This window comes from Dermacentor andersoni, chromosome 7 (genome assembly GCF_023375885.2).
Source record: "Dermacentor andersoni chromosome 7, qqDerAnde1_hic_scaffold, whole genome shotgun sequence".
NCBI lineage: Eukaryota > Metazoa > Arthropoda > Arachnida > Ixodida > Ixodidae > Dermacentor > Dermacentor andersoni.
This window is the reverse complement of record NC_092820.1, coordinates 100,575,378-100,596,793: the sequence shown is the minus strand read 5'-3', so window position 1 is coordinate 100,596,793 and position 21,416 is coordinate 100,575,378. Positions and strand designations below refer to the sequence as shown.

General features: G+C 45.6%; 1 protein-coding gene across 1 annotated transcript; it reads right to left on the bottom strand.

Annotated features, from left to right (window-relative positions):
- Nucleotides 1-5,738: 5,738 nt before the first annotated feature.
- LOC129385676 (uncharacterized) lies at nucleotides 5,739-15,835 on the bottom strand. The gene is made up of 2 exons (XM_055072590.2): nucleotides 15,199-15,835; nucleotides 5,739-7,031 (listed from the first exon to the last, which is right to left on the bottom strand). Exons 1-2 carry the CDS (start codon nucleotides 15,277-15,279, stop codon nucleotides 5,739-5,741), a joined length of 1,374 nt encoding a protein of 457 aa, XP_054928565.2. The 5' UTR covers nucleotides 15,280-15,835.
- Nucleotides 15,836-21,416: the final 5,581 nt, after the last annotated feature.

Genomic DNA, 21,416 nt, shown 5'->3' with positions numbered 1-21,416 from the left:
CTCAAAAGTTTTTGAAGAGGCAATTTATTCTAGGTTTTCTAGGTTTTTTCAACAAACCAACGTAATAACAAAGCAGGAATATGGCTTTCAAAAACAAAAATCTACTGAAACGGCCTTATTGGAACCAAAACATAAAATTCTTGACAACTGCTAGCACAAAGTATTCACTTTAGGCTTGTTCCTTGATTTCCGGAAAGCATTTGACTCGGTAAAGGATGACATATTATTAGACAAACTGGATAAACATGGAATTAGAGGAGTCGCTTTAGATTTGATTAAAAGGCATCTTTAAAAATCGCGTTCAGTACACTGCTATTGATGATTTCAAATCTAGGATGGGGCATATAACATTCGGCTTTCCTCAGCGGTCGATTCTTGGGCTGCTCCTTTTTCCTATTTAGGCCAACGACATCGTAAATGTACCCCACACACCACATTTAACATTATACGTTAAACACTAGCGCTTTCTTTTTCTGCACAGAATTAAAACCATTACATGAGCAAGCTAACGATTGGCTACAGGAACTGTCAAAGTGGCTTGAAATTAATAGTTTAGAATCAAACATTAGAAATACGATGCATGTTATATTTACATTTTGTAATAAGGCAGTTGCTGACAAGAATTTTGTTCACTTTCGTAATCATGTAATGTACCGAGTTACATCATACAAATTTCTTGTACTTTTCAACTAATATCTAGATTATTCTATGCATACAAATATTGTCCCTGGAAATTTGTCACGGGACACTGTTATTATATCGTCACGTATTAGTGACGGTGAAGAAGGCAGCCAAACTGTGATTGAGGAAACTAGCGTCTTAGTGGGCGAACTTGTGCCCTCAAAAGCACGCTACACTCAAAGAACAATAGCAGCGAACACAGTGGGCGATCGTCGAAAATCTGCTCAGCGGGTCAAGCGCGTCAGCTTCTATGCATGAGCCATCGAAAGTTCCAGAGTAACCGCTGGTTCCCGCGTGTATTCCAGAAAGTTCTACACAATTCGCGTCCCGCATGCAATCAGATTACACAAGCTTCGGTGACAACAGATAGCAGCAAGAACCGTCGATAACGTTCGAGAAACTTCCGATAAATGCGGGCGCGTCCCGCGCTGAGCGATATCATTTTTCAGACGGTGAAAAGCGGTCACACGGAAAAAAGTATACGTGTCAATATGAAAATTTCGATGTTTAATTCTAGTGTGCTTAAAGAAACAGCTGTATTGCACGGTGGTACATTCACACATTCATTACTGTCTGCTTGTGTGGGGAACCACGACAAAGACGAACATGAAAAGTATACTTGTGCTCCAAAAAGGACTCTTGAGTTTTATTGAAGGTGAATGTCACGCAGCTCCAATCTTTAAGAAAGCAAGAAATTATGACTATTGCTAATATACCAAATGAGAAAATAGCTACTATAATATATAACTAAATGTCTGATACACCTGGTTCCTTAAATAAATACCTTCGGAGAGAACAGTGCCACGATTTGCGACGTAGGTTTTATAAAAAGGAAAAGCTGCGCACGCACTATGGCACCCAGAAGCTTGGCTGCGTAATACAACATTTATTAAACGAACACCCCAATACACTGTCGATAATCGAGAACAGAACTTCTGGTCACGCCTTGAAAAAAAAAAGTATGCATACCTGCCTATTAACAATTCTGTAGGAATGGACTGGGTAAGCAAATGCTCCCCTTTGCTGTACGGAATTGTCGCTGTCATGTTTTCAAAGTTGCTGATTATGTCGTCTAGTGTTTGCATAGTTACTCTTGAAGTCATCATATCTTGCGTATATTGTGTATCCTTGTAGTTATATGTGGCTTTTTTAATGAATTTTTTAACTTTTTACACTATGAATTTCTGGTATTTTTTATTTTGCTTTTGCATCCATTGATGTCTCACCTCTGTGTGTGTTATTCTCAATGAGTGTTGTGCTTATTGGGTAGGCTGGCGCTTTGTCAGGCATTTATTTGCCTTTTCGCCAGCGTCCACGGAGAACTGCTGCATGATTGTCCGAAATAAACGTATCATATGTTTCTATCTGGCGTGACGTACAATGGGACCGACTTGGCTGCGAAGGCTTGCTACGTTTTCAGTTGCTCAGGCGACGAACTACGCTGCCGCCTCGGTAGGGGCAAACATTGGCTACGCCACGTGAAACTGAGTGAGCGCGTTGACATGCTGCGTGTGCGTCTTGGGGCGCTATAACGTAAAGCTATTCCAAACTTTTCTATTCCATTTTTGCAATCAGCCCTCCGCGATTGGTAAAAAACTTCTTTGGAGCACCCCTACTTCGCCTGTCGTTCACGCGACGTCATGAAAACGGCGATAGCTCCCCATCTGATATGACGTCTACACACTGATTATGCATGATTGTACCGAACAAAAGAAAAATAGTTATTTGTGATTTGAAGCCTTTTCGCCATTAGCCCTCGGCTATTGGTCAAAGCTTTTCGGGCTGCACCCACTTCATCTGCCTGTCACGCGACGTGACAGAGCCGCGAAAACTCACCGCGTCAAAGTGACGTGTACGCGTTAAAGATGCATTAACATGCCGAACAAAACTGAATTTTTTTCTGAATAGCCGCAGGTTGCCCCGGTCCGAAAGGAATAAAAGATGGCTGCCACCGATCGCTAAGGCACTGGCTACTCGCACCTGCCGGAGAGCATGGGTTTATTTACGGTTACTAAAACTTTTTGCGCGGCCGTGTAACGTTTTCGAGCACTTTCGGCTCGTTTACCACCTCGTTCTGCCAACTCTTCATTGCTGAGAATCCGTTATAGCGTAATTCTTAAACTTCCGTTGCATGCCGCCGCGATTTTCGACCAGCCACCGCAAGCTAAGTGAAGGCAAGCGTACCAATCGCAGACACCGGCACCACCCTCTTCACCGGTTATCGATTTTCAGTGCACTGGCCCGGCCCCATCAAATCCCTCTCCACTTGAGTGTTCTCCTCGCCTCTTGTGAGCCAATTAGATAAGACGAGCCGCTCAGTGCAAACAGTGTTATTCGTTTTTTAAGCAAACAAAAGTGACCTCCTGTGAATGAAGAGACCGTTTGATTGGTCTGTTCAGACAAACCTGCAGGTCACCGCCCGATGCTTGCGTCGGCGGTTACGCAAGTTTGACGTCAGGAGATTGGAATAAAAACATATTGGAATAGTTTTACGTTATACCGCCCTTGGTGGCGCGAAGACAATGCGCATAAAACGAAGAAAACAAGGCGGGAAATGACCGAAAATAAGGCGCAGAGAAGTAATGGTAAAGATAGCGCTACGTCAGTAGATAATCCGCGACACTAATTTTTTTTTTCACAGTATTCTGGGCGCGGTTCCGTTCTAAGGCTAGCACCGCTGGTCTTAAGGCTTTAAACTATTTATTGCACGCAACAAGGAGCTCAAGCTTAACCCGTGACGAAAGAAGCTGTAGTTGAAAACTGTAATTACGACCACCAGGTATACACGCACCGAAATATCTGACAATTTCGTTTATTAAATTTTAGCGAAGAGTTACATTAACGTTGATCTCACGCATTTATCGCGTCGTCACTCGCAACTATATCATTACGTTTACTTGTCACAAAAACTAGCAAAAATAAAGAAAATACTATATGTCCGTATCAACGATTCCATCTTACGCCTTAAGAGTGAGTGTGTTATAGCCGTGGGACTAACCAAACTGCGTTTTAACTCATAAGGGCGCTAAAGTATTTAGTCTGTCTAGCATGCGAGGTCTCAAGAGCTTCGTCGGGCATAGAAACAATAGATAGAAAAGAAGAGTATCATATTCTCCTTGGCTGACATTGCGAAATTCCGGCCATCTACAATCAGCTGCAGCCACTAAAGTGTCCAGGTTGTGAATGGCGCCTAGCCCACAGCCGAAGTAAGAAAAAAAGATATTGCACCGATGCGTTCATCTACCATCGTTATTCACTAAAGTGCCGTCCTCTATAAACAATGAGCGTGAATCGTTCACATAAAGACACGAGCGCCGAGGCCTGCGATACCTCTGACGTGCGCTACTGCAGTGTTTCTGAGCAGTACTGAACATATATGTTCACGTGCTATTGATTTCGATTCCCCTCATATTAAGCTCTAAGCTCCAGTGCGCACGGTTCGTTTTGCGCTGGAAGCTCGCTTGAACTAAGCGGAATGAAGACAGCGAGAGAACAGACGTTTGGACCGCTCGGTGATAGTCGCGGCTTGTCTTTGCTTAACCCTCCCCAGTATTAATCCTGCGTTGCCGACATTATATCTACGCACAATGCGTTGGCGGGCTAGTTGGTGCGAATCCATGAATACTTTTTTTTTTAGCGCAAAACGACAGAGACAAGAAAGACGACAGGACAAGGCGCTACTCTCAACTGACATCATTTTATTGCGTCACTCCTTTATAGGCCGCTCAAACCAGAGGAACATGCGCAGTGAGCACCATGCGGTGGAGCCACCAACATCCGATCCCAAGAGCACACTCATGCGACAGAATCCAAAAAACCAAATTCAGCGCTGTACAAGGTTAAGGAAGGCACACTAATGCACTGTGACCCCAATGACTGAATGAAAAAAGCTTCCGATAACTCTCGGGCGGTGGTGTCACGGCTCTTTTTCAAAATCGTGGTATCACGAAACATGGGTTTGCACTTGCATGTTTTACAATGCTGAGCCAAATGGGAACCTGTGCCTGTTGGTATGGATCGCTCATGTTCTCTAAGGCGCTCGTTAACACAGCGGCCTGACTGCCCTACATACACTTTGCCACATGACAAGGGAATCTTATAAACCACACCGACTCTGCAATCTACAAACTTCACGTGGTTCTTTTCACAATCAGGTTTTTTACTTGTTTTGGAAATACGGCTGCACAACATTGACAGTTTCTGAGGAGCGGAAAACACTACCGGAATTTGATATCTAGTGGCGACATTCTTTAGATTGTGAGCCACTCTGTGGCAATACGGCACAACTTCAGGCCTCTTCTTTTGTGTGATGCGGTTACTTTTGTGCCGCTTCCCTTTCAGTTTCTGAAGCAATACCTCCGAGACTGACGTCACCACCACACTTGGGTAACCAGCATCCTGCAGCCTATTTAACTGAGCAATGAAACTCATTTTCGCAGAGTGATGACAAGATTTCATTAAGGAAGATTCTAAACACATCAAAGCAATGGCGCGTTTCACAGTCTTTGAGTGCGCAGACGCGTAAGGTAAAAGTTCCTTACGTGCACGTGGCGAATACATCCAACAGGCGTGGCCTGTTTGTAAGGAAAGCTGCAAATCTAAAAACGTTTGAGCGGCCTATAAAGGAGTGACGCAATAAAATGATGTCAGTTGAGAGTAGCGCCTTGTCCTGTCGTCTTTCTTGTCTCTGTCGTTTTGCGCTAAAAAAAAAAGTATTCATGGATTATATCTACGAGCGGTTCGATTTTCCATCCGAAAATACTGCGCATGATTTCTCTAACAATATCGCCAACCAGGTCTTCCGCTTAGGTGGCTGTGTAAGTAAGTTCGAGCATTATTTTTTACCTACAGGGCACGTAAAACGTTTTAACGGCACTAATTTTGCACGGGCAAGAAAACTAGCAGTAAGCCTATCGAGATTTGAACTTATGGAGTCTCGCAATGCTGCATTCTTTAGCCATAAATAATGACATTGTTGCATGCCAATCAACGCGGGCTTTGGTACCTAAATAGAATGGGTAATTTATCATGCTATATTAGGTGCAGCAAGTTTTCATTCACTTTACTAGATACTGAAGCTTGTTCTCGTGGAACGAAATGGTACTCACGTGAAAACGGCTGCTGAAAAACAGGGTAAACCGAATAAAGGTGGCCAGCTGCACAGAGATGATTGTTCCAGAAAGTGCCGAAAGGACTGTTGCTGGTTGCCAAGTCCCATAGAGCGGTGCAGCTGCTAAAAAGTATTCTATCGACGCTTCCCGGCTCGTCAACAGACGGTACTGTCGGTTTTTTATGATTCCTGGTACGTGGTAGATACTGTGCTTTGGTCGGCGTAGAGATCGCGTGAAGAACGTGGCGGTCGCCATGGCAGCTCTGCGGTACAGCTCGAAGAAAGTAGGCACGTCGGGCTCGCTAGGAAGGTAGGCGTACATGTCGTCGAGCATTCGCCACGTGCTGGTCATGTTGAAAGCGTTCAGTGTAATATGCTGCAATATGGCGGCCACATTCTTCTCTTCCGACTCGCCGTAGTTTCGCAGACATGCCCTCAAAGAGCGCGTGGATAACCGAGCGATGCTCCTCAAGGGTTTAATATCGTCAGCAGCGCTTCTATGGAGGTGGAACTTGACTAGTGGCATAACAGCCTCCAGGGCTTCGAAGCACTTGAAGCAACGGTAGATGGATTCGGCGTTTTTGTGCCCCATGTCGGCAAGCAAGCTCGAAGTCAAGTAGCCGGACGCAAATGGCGACAGCATCCACACGGCGTATGCGCCCAGGAACAGATTCAAGCGCTCCTGGAGCACGCTTTCGCTCAGGTACATGTTGTCAAGGTTGTGGAAGAACTTGGGCTGAAGGTTAATTATCTCGTCCTCGGGCCAGAGCTGCGACTCATCAGGAAGGTATCCGTTCAGTGCCCTGCGCAGGTCTGGGTCGGTGAGACTGTGGAACTCTGGCAGCCGGTGCTCGCCAAAGAAACGGTTCGCAAGGTCGCTGAGGTCCGCGTGCGCCTGCAGCACATGATGTATCATGAAGGAGTACGACTGGCCTTCGCCGCCGATGACCTCAGCGCCACGCCTGAGGTGCTCGCTCTCTTTCCCCCTGGCGGTGAGCACGTCCATATCGTGAACCCATTTCTTGAAACTTGGATCGAGCGTCATGTATATGGTGTTCTCCAACGGTAGCAGCGGATGGCGGCCGATGTAGACCGCCCAGAAGAGAGGCATGCCAAAATGCAGCGAGGCCCGCACGAAGATGTCGAAAAGCTGTGGACGCGTTGCGGCAGACCGGTGTGGCCACGAAAGTCCCAGCTCCTGGAGGAAGGTCTTGAGACTCGACGCACGCCGTTGCTCCACCTGCGAAATGGTAGGCAGACGCTCACTGAAGCGTCAGTTTTGTCATACACTTTCCGCGACGTTGCCGCTTCGGCAGGTTAAAAAGAAATGTTGGTTGAATCCTGGTAGTACCACTCACCGCTCTCCTTAGAGCAAACAAGTGCTTTGTAGATGCATGCTGTCTCTCCTTTCTCTGGAACGCGACTACGGGCCACTGTACCTTTATTGCCTAATTGCGAGCCGAATACGGGTCACCAAACAGTACCGCCTTATGTGGTAGTGCACTAAGGCCTGAATCCGAGATAGTTGGCAAGGTAACAGCTCTGTAGGGAACAGTGCCAGAGATGGAACAAGCGAGTAGCAAAACCAACGATGTTCTCTTCGAAGCAGTGCCTAAAGTCAGGGGAGCCCTGGGGGGGGGCAGGGGGGTCCGACCTCCTCTTAATTATTTAAAATCATGGCCCCCCTCGCCGGTCAAGTGTAGCAGTGTGGCACCTACACCCTTAGCACGGTAATGTTTAAGCTTACCTTTAGTTGAAAGTAACCTATAACATAAAGGCTACTAGATTACTAAAGCAACTTGATATTTTTTGTTACATATGTTACATATGTCAAAGCAGGTATATTAAAGGTTACTGCAACGCCAAATGTCTCGTAGCCTTTACACTGGAACTTATGAAAAAGTAACGCGTGGCTGAGGGGACCTATTGTATGGATTGGAAGTTTTCTGATTATTGTGTCGTATTGCGATCCTGATATGATGTTTTTAGCCGAAACGAACATGTAAAGTAGGGTGTGCGGCCGCGGGACGGAGGCAGGTTGGATTAAATTAAGATATTATTGGTGCCAATCGGAATGTTTGCTTTCGCAGTGTAAAAAAAAAAAAGTTTAAATCTTGCAGGAGCGCATGCTCAAGTCAACCAGCAGCAATTCAGTGGTGAGTGATCTATACTGGATACGTGCCATTCTAATGTAAAAGCAAGCGACAAAAACAATGAACATACATCGGAGAATATTGCGGCAAACGATGTCGTGGCATAAAATATAACTACGGTTCAGTGAACAGCCTGCTACCACCGCAGGCATTTTAGGCTGTGGTATAAAGCCTACCTGCACGAAAACTAAACGCGGATGTATTGTGGTGATTGACTATATATTTGTACCCCAAAATTTTTTATTTACTTGAGTATCAATGCTTCCTTTAGTGACGTTTGTTATATCTTCTCCTGAAACACGACACCCTTTGATAGCAGGACGCACACTGAAGGGCGCACGCTGACGCACGCTGCAGTACTGTGAAAGCTCTACGACCGACACAATAAAAGCGTCGGGCAGGCCCAATAACTACTCTGCAGGGGAGAAAATGCTTTGTAATAAGACTTACTGTACACTGCCGCGGAATGTAATGTGTCACTGTGTTTTCTTCATTTTTTTGCATTAATAACTCATAAGAGGGTTGGTTCCTAAAATGCAGCAAACGTAGAGCTGGTTAGAGAATGCCAGACACGCGTCAGTTTTGCCCGCTCACTAACACGCGAGGAAGACGCCGCTACATTCACATGACAGCGGGCGACAGCCGCTCCAGTAAGGTCTTATAAAGAGATGAACGGGTGCTCACGGTATGAGGCCACAGTTGCGGCCGGCCAAATGAGCAGGGATAAAATATACAAATACAAACGAACAGCAACATCAGTAAACTATAGAATATTAGAATCTTGATGTATGGTTATGTGACACTTTGACGGAGCTGTAGGTTGATTGTTATTTATAATTGCGCTCTATATATGGATGCCATAACCAAACGCGCTGCAGGTTCAACCGAACAGGGACGGAGTCATATCCCTTCTGCGTTGCGTAGCTCTCGAGAAGCATGCCGGGAAGAGTACTGCTGGTGCGGTCTTTTTGTAAAACGGTCGTGTCGCGTTTTGTTTCATCGCTATAACCCCGTTATAACGCTCTCCGATTTGGTGACGTGCGCTTTCCAAGCCTGTTTGTGTGTCTGAGTGGCTCGTGATGCGTGGTACAGTTACCAAAAAGACTCCTAAAGGTGCGGGAGCCGCTGAAAAGAAGTGATGCCGCCGCGGAGCATGTTTGGCGCGCTGCGTGGCCGCTGCAAGGAGACGCATCGCCGATGGACAATGGGAAGATTTCTTCGCTTACGTGAGAGTGGTGAGCATCGCGTATGTTGTGACTGCTGTACCGAATGCCGAAGACAGCAATGTTTGTTATTACCATTCGAGTATATGGTGCACTGTTGTGCGTGCGCACAACATTAGACCTCATGCACGGAACGGGTGTTTTGTGCTCATGTGCTCATACGTTTACAAATGAAGTCTAAACTATCCTTAATTAAAGAATAATAATTGTAGTAATTCAGTTTGGAATCATTTGATATTGCGTTTTTACTGTTAAACTGTCACATTCTTGCGGTGCGCTTTCTTGTATTGGAGTGGAGTACGAACTGACTTGAGAATTAACTTGCATTAATGAGTTTGAATTGAGTCATATGTTAAAATTATTTATTCTTGAATTTTCATTGCAGCCGCAATTTCCTAGACAGAGCATATTCAAAATTTGCGCGTTTAATTACTGTTGGGCGGCAATACATTACCTGTGTGTGGTTTATTTATGCTTCTTTCATTACAGGTTAATAGCTGTTTGCAGTGCGACTTAAACAAGTAACTATAAGATTATAAGATTGCTATTCTAACCTTGTAGGCGCCACTGCCCCGCGAGGACATGACTGTGCTCTCAAGAGGGATGAGATCGTCTTCCTTATGATAGTCTAAAACTGATATGTATTTGTATTTAGACATATTGCACAAGAACCTTAAACATTTATGTCTATTTGCATAATTCCTGGTGCTGCTGTATAAATGTCTGCTGTCACGCCTAACTGTACTCGAAGGTCTTCTTATTATTGCTGCATGGCCATGAAGAGACAAAAAATAAAATAAAGTAAACAGAACAAGGCAAGACGTATTTTCGCTTGTAAAGCGAGAACCTTGAGCCACCTTGTTTTGTATATGCAAATAAAGTGATCATGATATTTTCGTTAAATGTTTTGTGTCAGCTTCTCACAGCTGCTACACACATCATTTCCATAATGTGGTTGTTGCCGCCTCATATCTTCATAAATTTAGTTTTGGTACATACAATGTTGCATGGAGTGCCAGCTTTACAGATGGGCTTTCGACTTGTGCAAAGTATAATTATTAGAAATCTTGCTATAATGTGATGATGGCAACATACTGCTTGCAGAAAGCTTTCTTTCAAGATGGACCGCATCAAGGACATATGTTGTGGGTCCAAAGTTTATAGAGTGCATTCAACTCTACAAAAGCAGCACACTGTGTTTAACCAATTATGCTGCGTTTTCCACGTTTAATCCTCAAATTACCAAGTGCATGTGCCAGCTTTTTTCAAAAAGTACAACTTTTTTGGCGCATCGTGCCTCCTATACTGATTGCTGCAAGCTGCCTTGCGTAAATAACTTGCGCTGAAAAAGATAGCAAGGCGGCAAATGTTATTTATACGCTGTGATCCGGACGGTCTTTGAATACTAAAAATAGAGAATTTGAGTGGAGATGTTGATTTCTGCTGAACAAGTTTGTAGCAATCGCAACAGAATTTCCGCAGCAATCGTTAGTACAAACATTACCAATGCTTGACGGATTATTGTGTAAATAACCACTTGTGATTAACGGCAGAGCTGTTCAATCAGCACTTCACATCCAGTTGCTGGAAGCATTCTACTGCAGAATAGTCCGAAAACACATAGTGCAAACATGTCATAAAATGTAATGCTGTTCCAGTTGAGATATTTATGTACAGAATGGTTGCGACAGGCTGTGCAGAAACAGTAATTGAAACAGCAACGCACGTCATTACAGATGCTGACTTGCAATTTGTGGAAACTCGTGCCAGGCACAATTTATGCCAAGTTGGTATGCTTTCAGTACTGGCTGCCTTCAATATGCTATGACATGTCCCCTAAAGAAATGAAAAAAGCTAATTAGTAAAATTTTGTCCCGAAATAATTGTATTGTCTATCGCGCAAATTTGGCTTCTGTCACGGCCATGAAGCTTCCACAGCAGTGAAATGTCATTTTGTCTTAAGACCTGCATGTTTAATAATTTTAGACAGAGTCATGTCCAAGATGGACATAGCCCCTCCGGGCCTTTTTATGAACTTTTTTGTGATATTTCGTATGGGCATATAATCTTGCACGTCTTCACCCGCGCGTCCTTCTGCGCATGCCCATGAATTTTGTACATGGCTCCCTCGACCATCCTTTGAACTTCACTGCAGTGTACTAACATAACTCATTGAGCAACGTTTTCAAAATATGGTATTTCAGAAGGTCAGCCAAACTTCAAGAACATTAGGTCAGCTACGTCGAAAGGATAATTTTTTTTCTGATAACACACGCTTTTACGGCACTAAGTCGTAGTTGCGACTATGTGCCTTAAATGCCCATATTTTCAGGAGAGCACCCTCCTGACGCTGCTAACTGGAAGGTGTTCTAATTCGGCTGATGTTTTGAAATATAATTTTTATAAAGTGCTGCTCAGCGAGTTAGGCTAATGTATTGCGGTAAAGGTTTGACGGATGACCGAAGAGTCAGTTGTCCTATATTAATGGGCATGCGCAGAATGACGCGCGGGTGAAGAGTTGCAAGACTACGCTTATACGAAAGGTTACAGTACAAAAAGAGTACATGTACTTATACTAAAAGTTACTATATGCCTTTTAATTTATAGGTGCAAGAAAGTGGGAGAATATGCCGCTGTAATAAAAGTTACTTGAGTAAAGGTCACAATTTTATTTCTAGGTGCACAAATATGCCACTTCATTAAAGCTTACTTGAGTAAAAGTTGACAACATGACTGAGGTTTTTTAGCGCACGAAAAGGGACGAAAGACAGTGGCGAGAGGAGGACACAGCGCTACAGGACACAGCGCTCTGTCCTCGTCTCGCCACTGTCTTTCGTCCCTTTTCATGCGCTAAAAAACGTCAGTTATGGAATACCAACACGCCCTAACCTACGCTCTTTCAATTGACAACATGGCCACGATTAGCACAAGACTGGGGTAGTTGAAGTATGGGAGAGGCCTTTGCCCTGCAGTGGGCGTAGCCAAGCTGATGATGATTATGAGGATGAGTAAAAGTTGCTACGTAACTTTTATTTATAAGTGCCCTAATTTGTGAGAATATGACCCTTTAATTAATTTTACCGTGCTAAGAGTGCATTCGATAGGCGCTGGAGGTGATTTTGTTACCAGCAGTGCGTTGCGCGGGGTAATTATAACTGTCAAATTTTTCGATAAATGATTTAATCACAGTTAATCGGTTGATACGGCATGAGCAGAACACAGGTATTGTCGTACTGCTGCATGCATTTCCCCGAGTCACTGATCACGACCGTCACCACCGTTGTTCGACTAAAATTCTCGGCACAGCATACAGCTTCCTGAGCCACCTGAGCGTAAAGCTACGTACTTGTGAATGAATGAAGGTTCACCTTGGTTTCTTGGTTTCTTTAGGTTACCAGTTTTTATTCATTTACTTCGCATTATGAGTGCTGTGTTACACCAAAGACGCATGCAATTTGAATTTGTCCACTTTTGTAGGCAAGCAGGTGCGAAACGTTTCGCCAGGTGGTCCTGCCTTCACCAGAGTTATATATATGTAGTTATATATATATAGTTATATATATATATAATATATATATATATAGTTATATATAACTGAAGTTATTAGTTATTCATTGAATTACAGAAATGATAACATTCCCAGAGCGTATTGTAGTAATGAACATAAATAACCCCCAATGTGGCTGGGAAAATGGCGCCGCGGTAGCTCCATTGTCATTTGGTGAGAGCATCGCACACGTAATGCAACGACGTGGGTTCGTATCCCTCCTGGGTCCATTTGTGTTTTCGTCCACTCTCATTTCCGGTTAATTATCATTTCTCTAATTCAATGAAGAGCTGCAGATAATTTCGCCTATGCTGTCCTTGGTGCCATTCTTCGCAGGATTCTTAAATAATATCCTTTGCAGGATATACATAATAAAAATCGGCCTCCTCGGTTTCCTGTCGTCTCATCATATACATGTATTCGTCAGTTGCACTTCGCTCCCTCAAAGAGGGATGACGTACAACGTTTGAGCTCCCGAACAAAACTCTGTAATGTGGTGAACGCGGTTTAAATCATGGTTCCGGGGCTTCAAAGAGGTGCGACGGGATGATGAGGCATTTATCTCGCATTTACCGCTAAATCGCCGCTGAATTCTCTCACGCGCGGCCCATTTCCTTCATTTCCTCAGATAACGTCACAGGGAATCCTAAGCGCAATGTTTAGCGAAATTTTAACGTGTCTCTTTCTATGATTAGGAGCGTTGCTAATAATTACTGAACCATTGTTTTGTTTATATTTTCAAGGATTATACGGGACTCTTCGTACGTTTCTCCGGCGTCATCGGTGAGCTAAGCTGGGCACCTTGTCTATTTTCGGTGCCGTAGGGGCCAGGTTATGAGTGATCGATGTTCAGGTAAAGTTCAATGCGGGTGGGTTTGTTACGGTCTTCGTAATAAGTTACGTACGGTTTAAATCATGGATCCGGGACTTCAAGGACGTGCGAAGTAATGCCTCAGCATTACGTGGCACCTATGAATTCAACTCTAGAGGAAAAGCTCCACATAGTGCCCATGCAATGAAATCGGTAAGTGCTCTGGATCATTAATCGAGTTTTACGAGCGGCGCAGAATTCAACTCGTTGCACTGGCAGAAGTACAAATGTCACAGAGCTTTAAAGTTAGCCAACATGAAGGGAGCATCGCAGCCAATGTTCTGGCGAAGTGATATATGTGATAATTAACTACTGTCTTGTAAAAATTTTTCTTAACGCGTGCTCGCAAGCGGTATTAGCAAGAAAGGCATACGGCCAAGTCATATGCAGGCAATGTTTTGAAGTATGTGGTTCAATTGAAGGCTACTCAACTTCCTAATTCGACTTCTCGAAAGGAACAGCTTCGTTGTAACTTGGGTTGTAATTCTAAGATGACCGCACGAGTACGGTGTTCATTTTTCAATATGTTCTATAACTCCTCCTCTGAAGCGGTAGCCTTTAAATCAATACGATAACTAATGGTTAATTTTTTCTGTGGTAATGACTTAAGCTCATAATAAGAACACTGATTTGGTCAAGAAGACAGTCAACAATACTGAGTAAGTTGTAATTGCGTAGCGCACATCCATCGTTTAATGCTAGGTACAAGCAAACCGAAATACCCTGTACGTTCACATGCTAAAAAATAAATAAATTGTGGGCTTTATTGACGCCAAACTGCACAGTGTGCCTTGTGACTGATGCCGTAGTGGGCGGTTTCGAAATAATTTCAACCCTCCAGGATTTATTTAACGTGCCACCAATGCATGGCACACGAGCATATCGCATTTCCAGAGGCTCTTCCAAAGGCCAAACCTATTGCAATTTGTAATATTTTCTGTTATCCGTTAAATTCGAAGATCTTGTACCTGCTGACTCCCAACCTACTGAAATCCCCAAAGAGGGATTTTAGCATTCATAAATAAAATGAAATAATAAAGTGGCAAACAGCTATGGCAACCTTTATTGACTTAGATATTCGCTAAACTTAGAGGCCTCCTCCAAAGGGTCAAGCAACTTGCATATCCTTCGTCATAGAATTAATATAACCAACTCTAGAGGAGAAGCTCCACATAGTGCGCGTGCATTGAAATCGGTAATTGCAAGGGCGCGGCCACGTTGTCACTATGTGCAGGCGCGCAGGAGCAGGTGACGAGATGCGATTAAGACGAGACGCGCTATCGACGTGATCAAGGGCCTGCCTCAATAGGAAGGCGCAATTTAGTTCGGGCACCTGCACACGCATTCTTTACGCATAACTTCCGAGATAGGGTGCGCGCCGCCCGATCTGAGGTAGCAACATGGCGGCGTCTTGGAGATTGCCGCTTTATCGCCCAGCGTTTCCTCTAGAATTGGTGTGCTATCTTCGCGCCACCGTTATCCGCTGAATTTAACGGACTATTACAGAGAGCGACACCCGTCGTAAGTTGTGTTTTCTTCAATATCCGCTATATTTAGCGGGCCAAACAAAAGGGTGAAACAGGAAGTCTCTTGCGCGCTCGCTCTCTACTCACTCGGCTGATGCAGCGCAACATGAAGCGCGCAGCTTTTCCTCTCGTCTTCTTAGACAGGACGGGAATCCGCTCGAGTAGCATGGCCTTGATGACACTTCGGCTGAAGGCCAGGCTGTACTTGTCCAGTGGCGTGGTATAATAAGACTCCTTGCTGTCCCAGCCGCTGCAGACGTGACTAGTAGAAAGCGAAGACAAGAAAAAAGAAAAGAAAGAAGAAACACAATTGGTGGCAGTCTTTAAGTGTTGAGCAGCGTTCTGCTGCTGAGCGACAGTTTCGATTGCCGGCCGCTGCGGAGGCTACAGTGCGAAGAAAGAGTAAAAGGAAAAACATCCGTGTACCCTGTTTCACTCCAAATATTCAAAATGAATCGTGAGCTTCCTACTGCAGCGTCTATTACAGCCTGTGGGCTGCTTTAGGACGTTAAAGCTGAAAGTTAATGTTATGAACAATATTATAATATTATAAGTTAAAAGTGAAAGCTAAAATCTGCCAAATATAGTTTAGTGTTATTTATTTTGACTCTGGGAATAAAAGGAGGCGGGGGAGAATGCATCTCTTCACAAATAGGTAATTCCACGCTTTTATTCTCAAACTGCAACAGTGTTGGAATGAAAAACGCTGGCCCTATCAAGGTCGCATCGCGAAATTCCCCAGCTTATGTCCTTAGCTTATACTGGGCTGCATACAAGTTATGTGTAACTCTGTAATGTGCCAGAAGTGCGGCCTTTTCAAACTCAACTTCCAATGAGGACGTTACGAGCCTTACACTCATCGTTGCTGCAAGTGAATATTTTACTACATATGGCCCGGTGGAATTGCGACCAGTGGATGGGCCTGACCTAAGAGATTCTCGGGGGTTTTAGGAGCCAACAACATATCATTACGAGGCACGCCATAGTGGGAGACTCCGGATTAGCGTTTGCCAACTGGGAATCTCTAACGCACACCTAAATTTCAGCAATTTTTGCATGTCTCCCCCATCGAAAAGCGGTCATCGCGGCCGGCATCGAGCACACAGCACCAAGCCATAGCAGCCGGCTTACCGTGGCGCGTAGCTGAGACGCTCGCGAGAAACTCTGGCCTTTTTTTTTTTATATCAGGAAGCGAACCTTGCTTAAAGCTTCCCTAGAAGGCCAATACGTGAGAGCTATCGGAATAATGATTCCAAGGCCCACCTCTGTTTTGAAGGGCAGGGCGCAGAATTAGGACGAAGGCGCCAAATAAAACAACGGCCGAAGGAAGACGACACGGGACAACCACGTAGGTGCTTTCGTCGTAGTGATGCGTAACCAACTCGCCCACCAGCACGTGCTCACGGCATAGGACCGCAGACACCATATAACATTAGCGCAGCATGACAAATCCTGGCCGTTCGTACTCGAAAACATATACTGCTCTCTAATCATCTGTTGCGCCGACTGGACGACGCTGGAGGTGTACCTGCGCAGATCAAAACGACTCGGGCTGGAGGCTGTTGTGTCGGCAGCGGCAGGCGGCGGGAGCCCGGCGTCCGGAGAGCGCGCGGCGAGCGCCCGACGACGCCGACGCGAGATAGGGAGGCGCGGAGGCAACCGCTCTCGATGAAACCAGACAAAGGACTCGGCCGGCAAGCGGCCGTTTATTGCACGAAGACTTCACTTGCCAGATGTCACCTCCTGATTGGTCAATGCCCGACACATGACCGAAGGGGGGTGCGCCATCTAGCTAGACTAGGCCAGAACATGAATGAATGGCTAACAGGAGATCTCTCAGAGGGAGACACTATACCACAGAGGCATCACCGGCTAAAGCGTTTTTTTTTACGAAATGAGGGCTCGCGCGCATCTGCAGATGTTCGCTCTAACCGCTACCACACGAAACAGCGCAAGACGTGATGGGCATAAAATTGCATCAGTCATGATGTCACTGCCTCGGCTTAGGAGCGTGACTGGACGTTCGTTGTCACATTAAATACGTTTTCTTTATATTTATGTTCTTGCATTTGGATGACCCATATATGAAGGTAAACGGTGTTATAATGTCTGCCATAACATAATTTGCCAATAAAAATGTGATTAAATAAAACCTCTGCAACACAAAATGCATAGATGAACATTGACCTGGCTTTAATTGGTGCGAAGAAAGTCGAGTCATCGCGCCAAGCAAGGCAAGCTCGTCCGTCGTGCGAAGCACTCGGCTTAGAGACATAATGTCCCACAACGACGCTCACGCGGCGCCTGCCACGTGTGTCAACGCGATATGTGCGTCGTTGCAAAGACACGATGCTTTTTTTTAGGGAAGCACTGACTTTAGCCCAAGAGCACATCCTCCTGAAGAGGGCGTCGCCTCACCCGTAAAAGTCGTCGCACGGATGAACGCTGTGGTTGAGAGACGTCTTCAGGTCGTGTTCGAGGGAGAAGCACCCGCGCTGGCAGTAGTTGGCACGCGCCAGGAAGACGGCGGGTGCGGTGAACAGCGTCGATGATATGGCCACGGCGATGCCCAGCACGAACGACGCGTAGCGTATCCAGCAGCCCGAGTGCGACGTGTCCTCCTCGGGGTACCACAAGTCCTGAATGTGCGGCACGACGGACTCGACCTGACTCGCCTGCAGCCGGCGGAGTCTCTCGGCGTCCCGTATCTCGCGTTCCATAGCGGCCAACTGTCCGGTGCTGCGTTGGGTCCACACGGAGTGCGAACTTAACGGCAAGCGACTGGAATCCATGATGCGCGGAGGCCAACTCCTGCAGTCACTCGCAAACAAAACAAAATAGTGCGAGGGAGCCGAGACAACGGGCGACCGAATCGCTTGCTCTTCCAACTTCTTCTGTGGGCGTGTCCTCGCGCCTTCCACGCGCCATGTTAATGACGCTGGGGAAAAAGAAGAAGACGGTGATATCCATACTTTGGCATGCACCCACAACGGGAGATTGACCAAGTGTCAGGCGTCACATTTAACATAAAGAATAAATCTGTAAGAGGCAATAAAAGGTAAAACTAAAGAAACAAAAGAAAATGCAAGATTGCTTGAAGATCAGTGAAATAAAGCTTAGTTCATAAATTATTCACTGGACAACACGGTTAAGCCCTCACATGCTCGATAATTTTGTTTTACAAGCGCATGCTGCACATGCGAAATCCTGAAGCATGCCAGCCATTATTTGGCTGTACTAGTGGTAATAGTGAAATATGCCTAGCATGGTCGCAGGGGCCAACTTTAATAAACATATCAAGCTCACAACGAAAATTAAGATGAGATAACGAAGAGAATGAAACACAAAGAAGCAGGCATATATAGCACTTCGTGTGTCATATCCTTGAACCGCTTCAATTGTGCCAATCACTTCTGAAAGATAGAGCCAAACCGACACTGTGACGTTGTTAGGGTAAAGTTGAGCATTGGAGAGTAGACCACCGAAGCAACGGCTATACTGAAAATCACAAGTTAACTGCAGTGACTGAGGAATGTAGGAAAATAAAAGTGAACAAACGAAAAACGTAACGGTGTGAAAGCACTAAAGAAAAAAAATATCTAGGAGGACGCTTAGGATTTGCCTTCAAGAATGGAACGCGATAAATTGAAAGGTCCCTCACTGCTTCTTACGCTTCCCAGCAACTGCGGCTTATGTAACCGTAATGTTTACCGGGAAACGCCGGCATCGAACGCTATACACGAATGCGAGCTTTCTGGTAGAAACGTGGGCTCTTGTGTGAGCCGACCCCTGAGTTACTGCACAGCCGTGCCAAAAAAATTGCATAATTTTCAGGTTTGTGTTATAATTTCGCACTTCTACTATTTAAGTCTGAGGAAGGAAGGAAGGAAGGAAGGAAGGAAGGAAGGAAGGAAGGAAGGAAAAAGTGGAGGAAGAAAGGCAGGGAGGTTAACCAGTTTAGCTCAACCGGTTTGCTACCCTACACATGGGAGCGGGATGGGGGATGAAACATGGGGAGAAGAGAGAGAGAGAGAGCACATAGCACAGCACACACATCGTCAGTTACAGTCCGTCACTCTTGCGTGGTACGTGACATCACTGTCACAGCTGCTTGTCCAAGCCCGTCTCTTTCAAAAACCGAAGTAGTCCCTTCGTTGCCTTCAGCTGCGATGTCTTCTGTCGGCGACATGTGAAAATCGTTTCAACTGACAATGGTCTATTGCCAAGGTGTGCTAGAAGGGACGCCAGGGGCTGTCTCTGAACATTATATTCAGGACAGTCGCACTGAATGTGTGCTAGCGTCTCCTCGCAAAGACAGGCATTGCAGAGAGCGTTGTCGGCCATTCCAATGCGAAATAAGTAAGATTTCGTGAACGCCATCCCTAGTAATAAGCGATAAAGCAGAGTGGCCTCTTTTCGGCGGAGTCCAGTTGGCATATAGAGATGCATCAAAGACGGCAGGTGGTATTTGTGATTGCTCCGGTAGGTCTGGCTGCTTGGTGTGCACCATACAGAGAGCGTGATCTGCTGTGCAAGCACTTGAAGTCTACTGGCTGCGTCAGACCGTGAAAGTGGTATGGCCTCTTCCTGTGTGTCTTCAAGAGCTGCCCGAGAGGCATTATCGGCGTCTTCGTTTCCTATACCGCCGCAGTGGCTTGGCAGCCACTGAAACGTCACGTGGTGTCCTTTCCCATGGGATGTATGGAGTAGGCATCTAGTAACGAATACGAACGGTTCGCATTGCCTGCGACGCAGAGCTGATAGCACAGATTGAAGGGCTGCCTTTGAGTCACTAAAGATTGGCCATTGTCGAGGTGGTTCCCGATCGACGAAACAAAGTGCAGCACGAAGAGCAACTAGTTCCGCAGATGTCGTTGTCGCAGGGTGGTCAGTCCTAAAGCTGAAGGTAATAGCTCTTGCTGGGGGGGGGACAACCACAGCACCAGACGAACACTGGATGTTTGTGGAACCATTAGCATAAATATGTACACTGTCCGCATACCTCTCGTGCAGAAGAAGCAGAGACAGTTGTTTCAGCACAGGCGACGACAGCTCAGACTTTTTCCCGATTCCTGGTACACTGAAATGTACTGTGGGGCTGATAAGACACCAGGGGGGTATCGATGTTTTAGATGCAGCGGTGAAGCCCGAGGGCAGTTTGACGTTGTGATGATGCTTGTTGCGTGTCTGAAGGTAGTGTTGCAAGGTGGTGAAAGGGGGCACTTGCAAAATGTCTGGCGTGCATTTTCAGGGCATCCACCGTAATGTGAGTTTGCATTGGATGGTTCCGAGTAATCGCAATAGTTGCCTCTGTTGACGTGCATGTGGGCAAACCAAGGCAAACTCTCAGTGTTTGAGCTTGTGCTGCCTGCAGAACACGAATCTTTGTCTTGCAGGTGTTGTTCGGTACAGGTAGACTATATATTAAAGAAACTGAGAAAGAGAGCTCTGTAGAGTTTCAGCATTGCGTCTACTGACACCCCACATCTTTCCTGTCAAGTATTTAAACAACTGGGAGGTTGCTGTCAGGCGCCATTTCATGTAGGTCATGTGCGGGCTCCAACAGCGGTCTTGGTCAATAATTACGCCAAGAAATCTGTGGGTTCTGACATAAGAAATGGTCCGCCCATTGATTGAGATGACAAAAGGCGTCATTGGTTTGCGAGTAAATGCCACTAGTGCGCATTTTTCTGGTGATATGCTCAGACCTTGTTTACACAAGTAGCTCGTCGTTAAAGTTGCCGCTCTTTGAAGCCACGCACGTATCTGAGGACGTGTAACTGCCGAAGTCCAGACACAGATGACATCTGCGTATATTGAAATCTTGATGCTAGTTGGCAAGTACTGAGCAAGTCCAACAAGAGTGAGGTTGAATAGCGTCGGGCTGAGAGCACCGCCCTGAGGAACGCCCCTGCTGGTATAGCGTCGCGTAGTTGGGCTATCATCAGTTAACACAAAGAACGATCTTGCAGATGGGTAACTTGCAACCCACAAGAAGACTCGACCACCTTGGCCAACCGTTGTAAGAGCGTCGAGAATGGCCTCATGTAATACGTTGTCGTATGCGGCTTTCACATTTAAGAATAAAGCTGCAGATAAACGCTGACGGGACCTTTCGTGCTGGACATACGAAACAAGATCAACTACATTGTCGATGGAAGAGCGGTCACGTCGGAAACCAGCCATGGAATTTGGATAACTCTTCAAGTTTTCAAGGTACCATACCAGGCGACCAAGGATCATCCGTTCCATTATCTTTCCTACATAGCTGGTCAGCGCTATTGGGCGGTAAGAGGTGAGCTGTA

Coding starts and splice junctions, on each gene's coding strand:
- LOC129385676 (XM_055072590.2), bottom strand. CDS start 15,279: ATGCTACTCGAGCGGATTCCCGTCCTGTCTAAGAAGACGAGAGGAAAA. Junction 7,032..15,198: donor TGTTGCGCTGCATCAGCCGA/GTGAGTAGAGAG, acceptor ACCATTTCGCAG/GTGGAGCAACGGCGTGCGTC.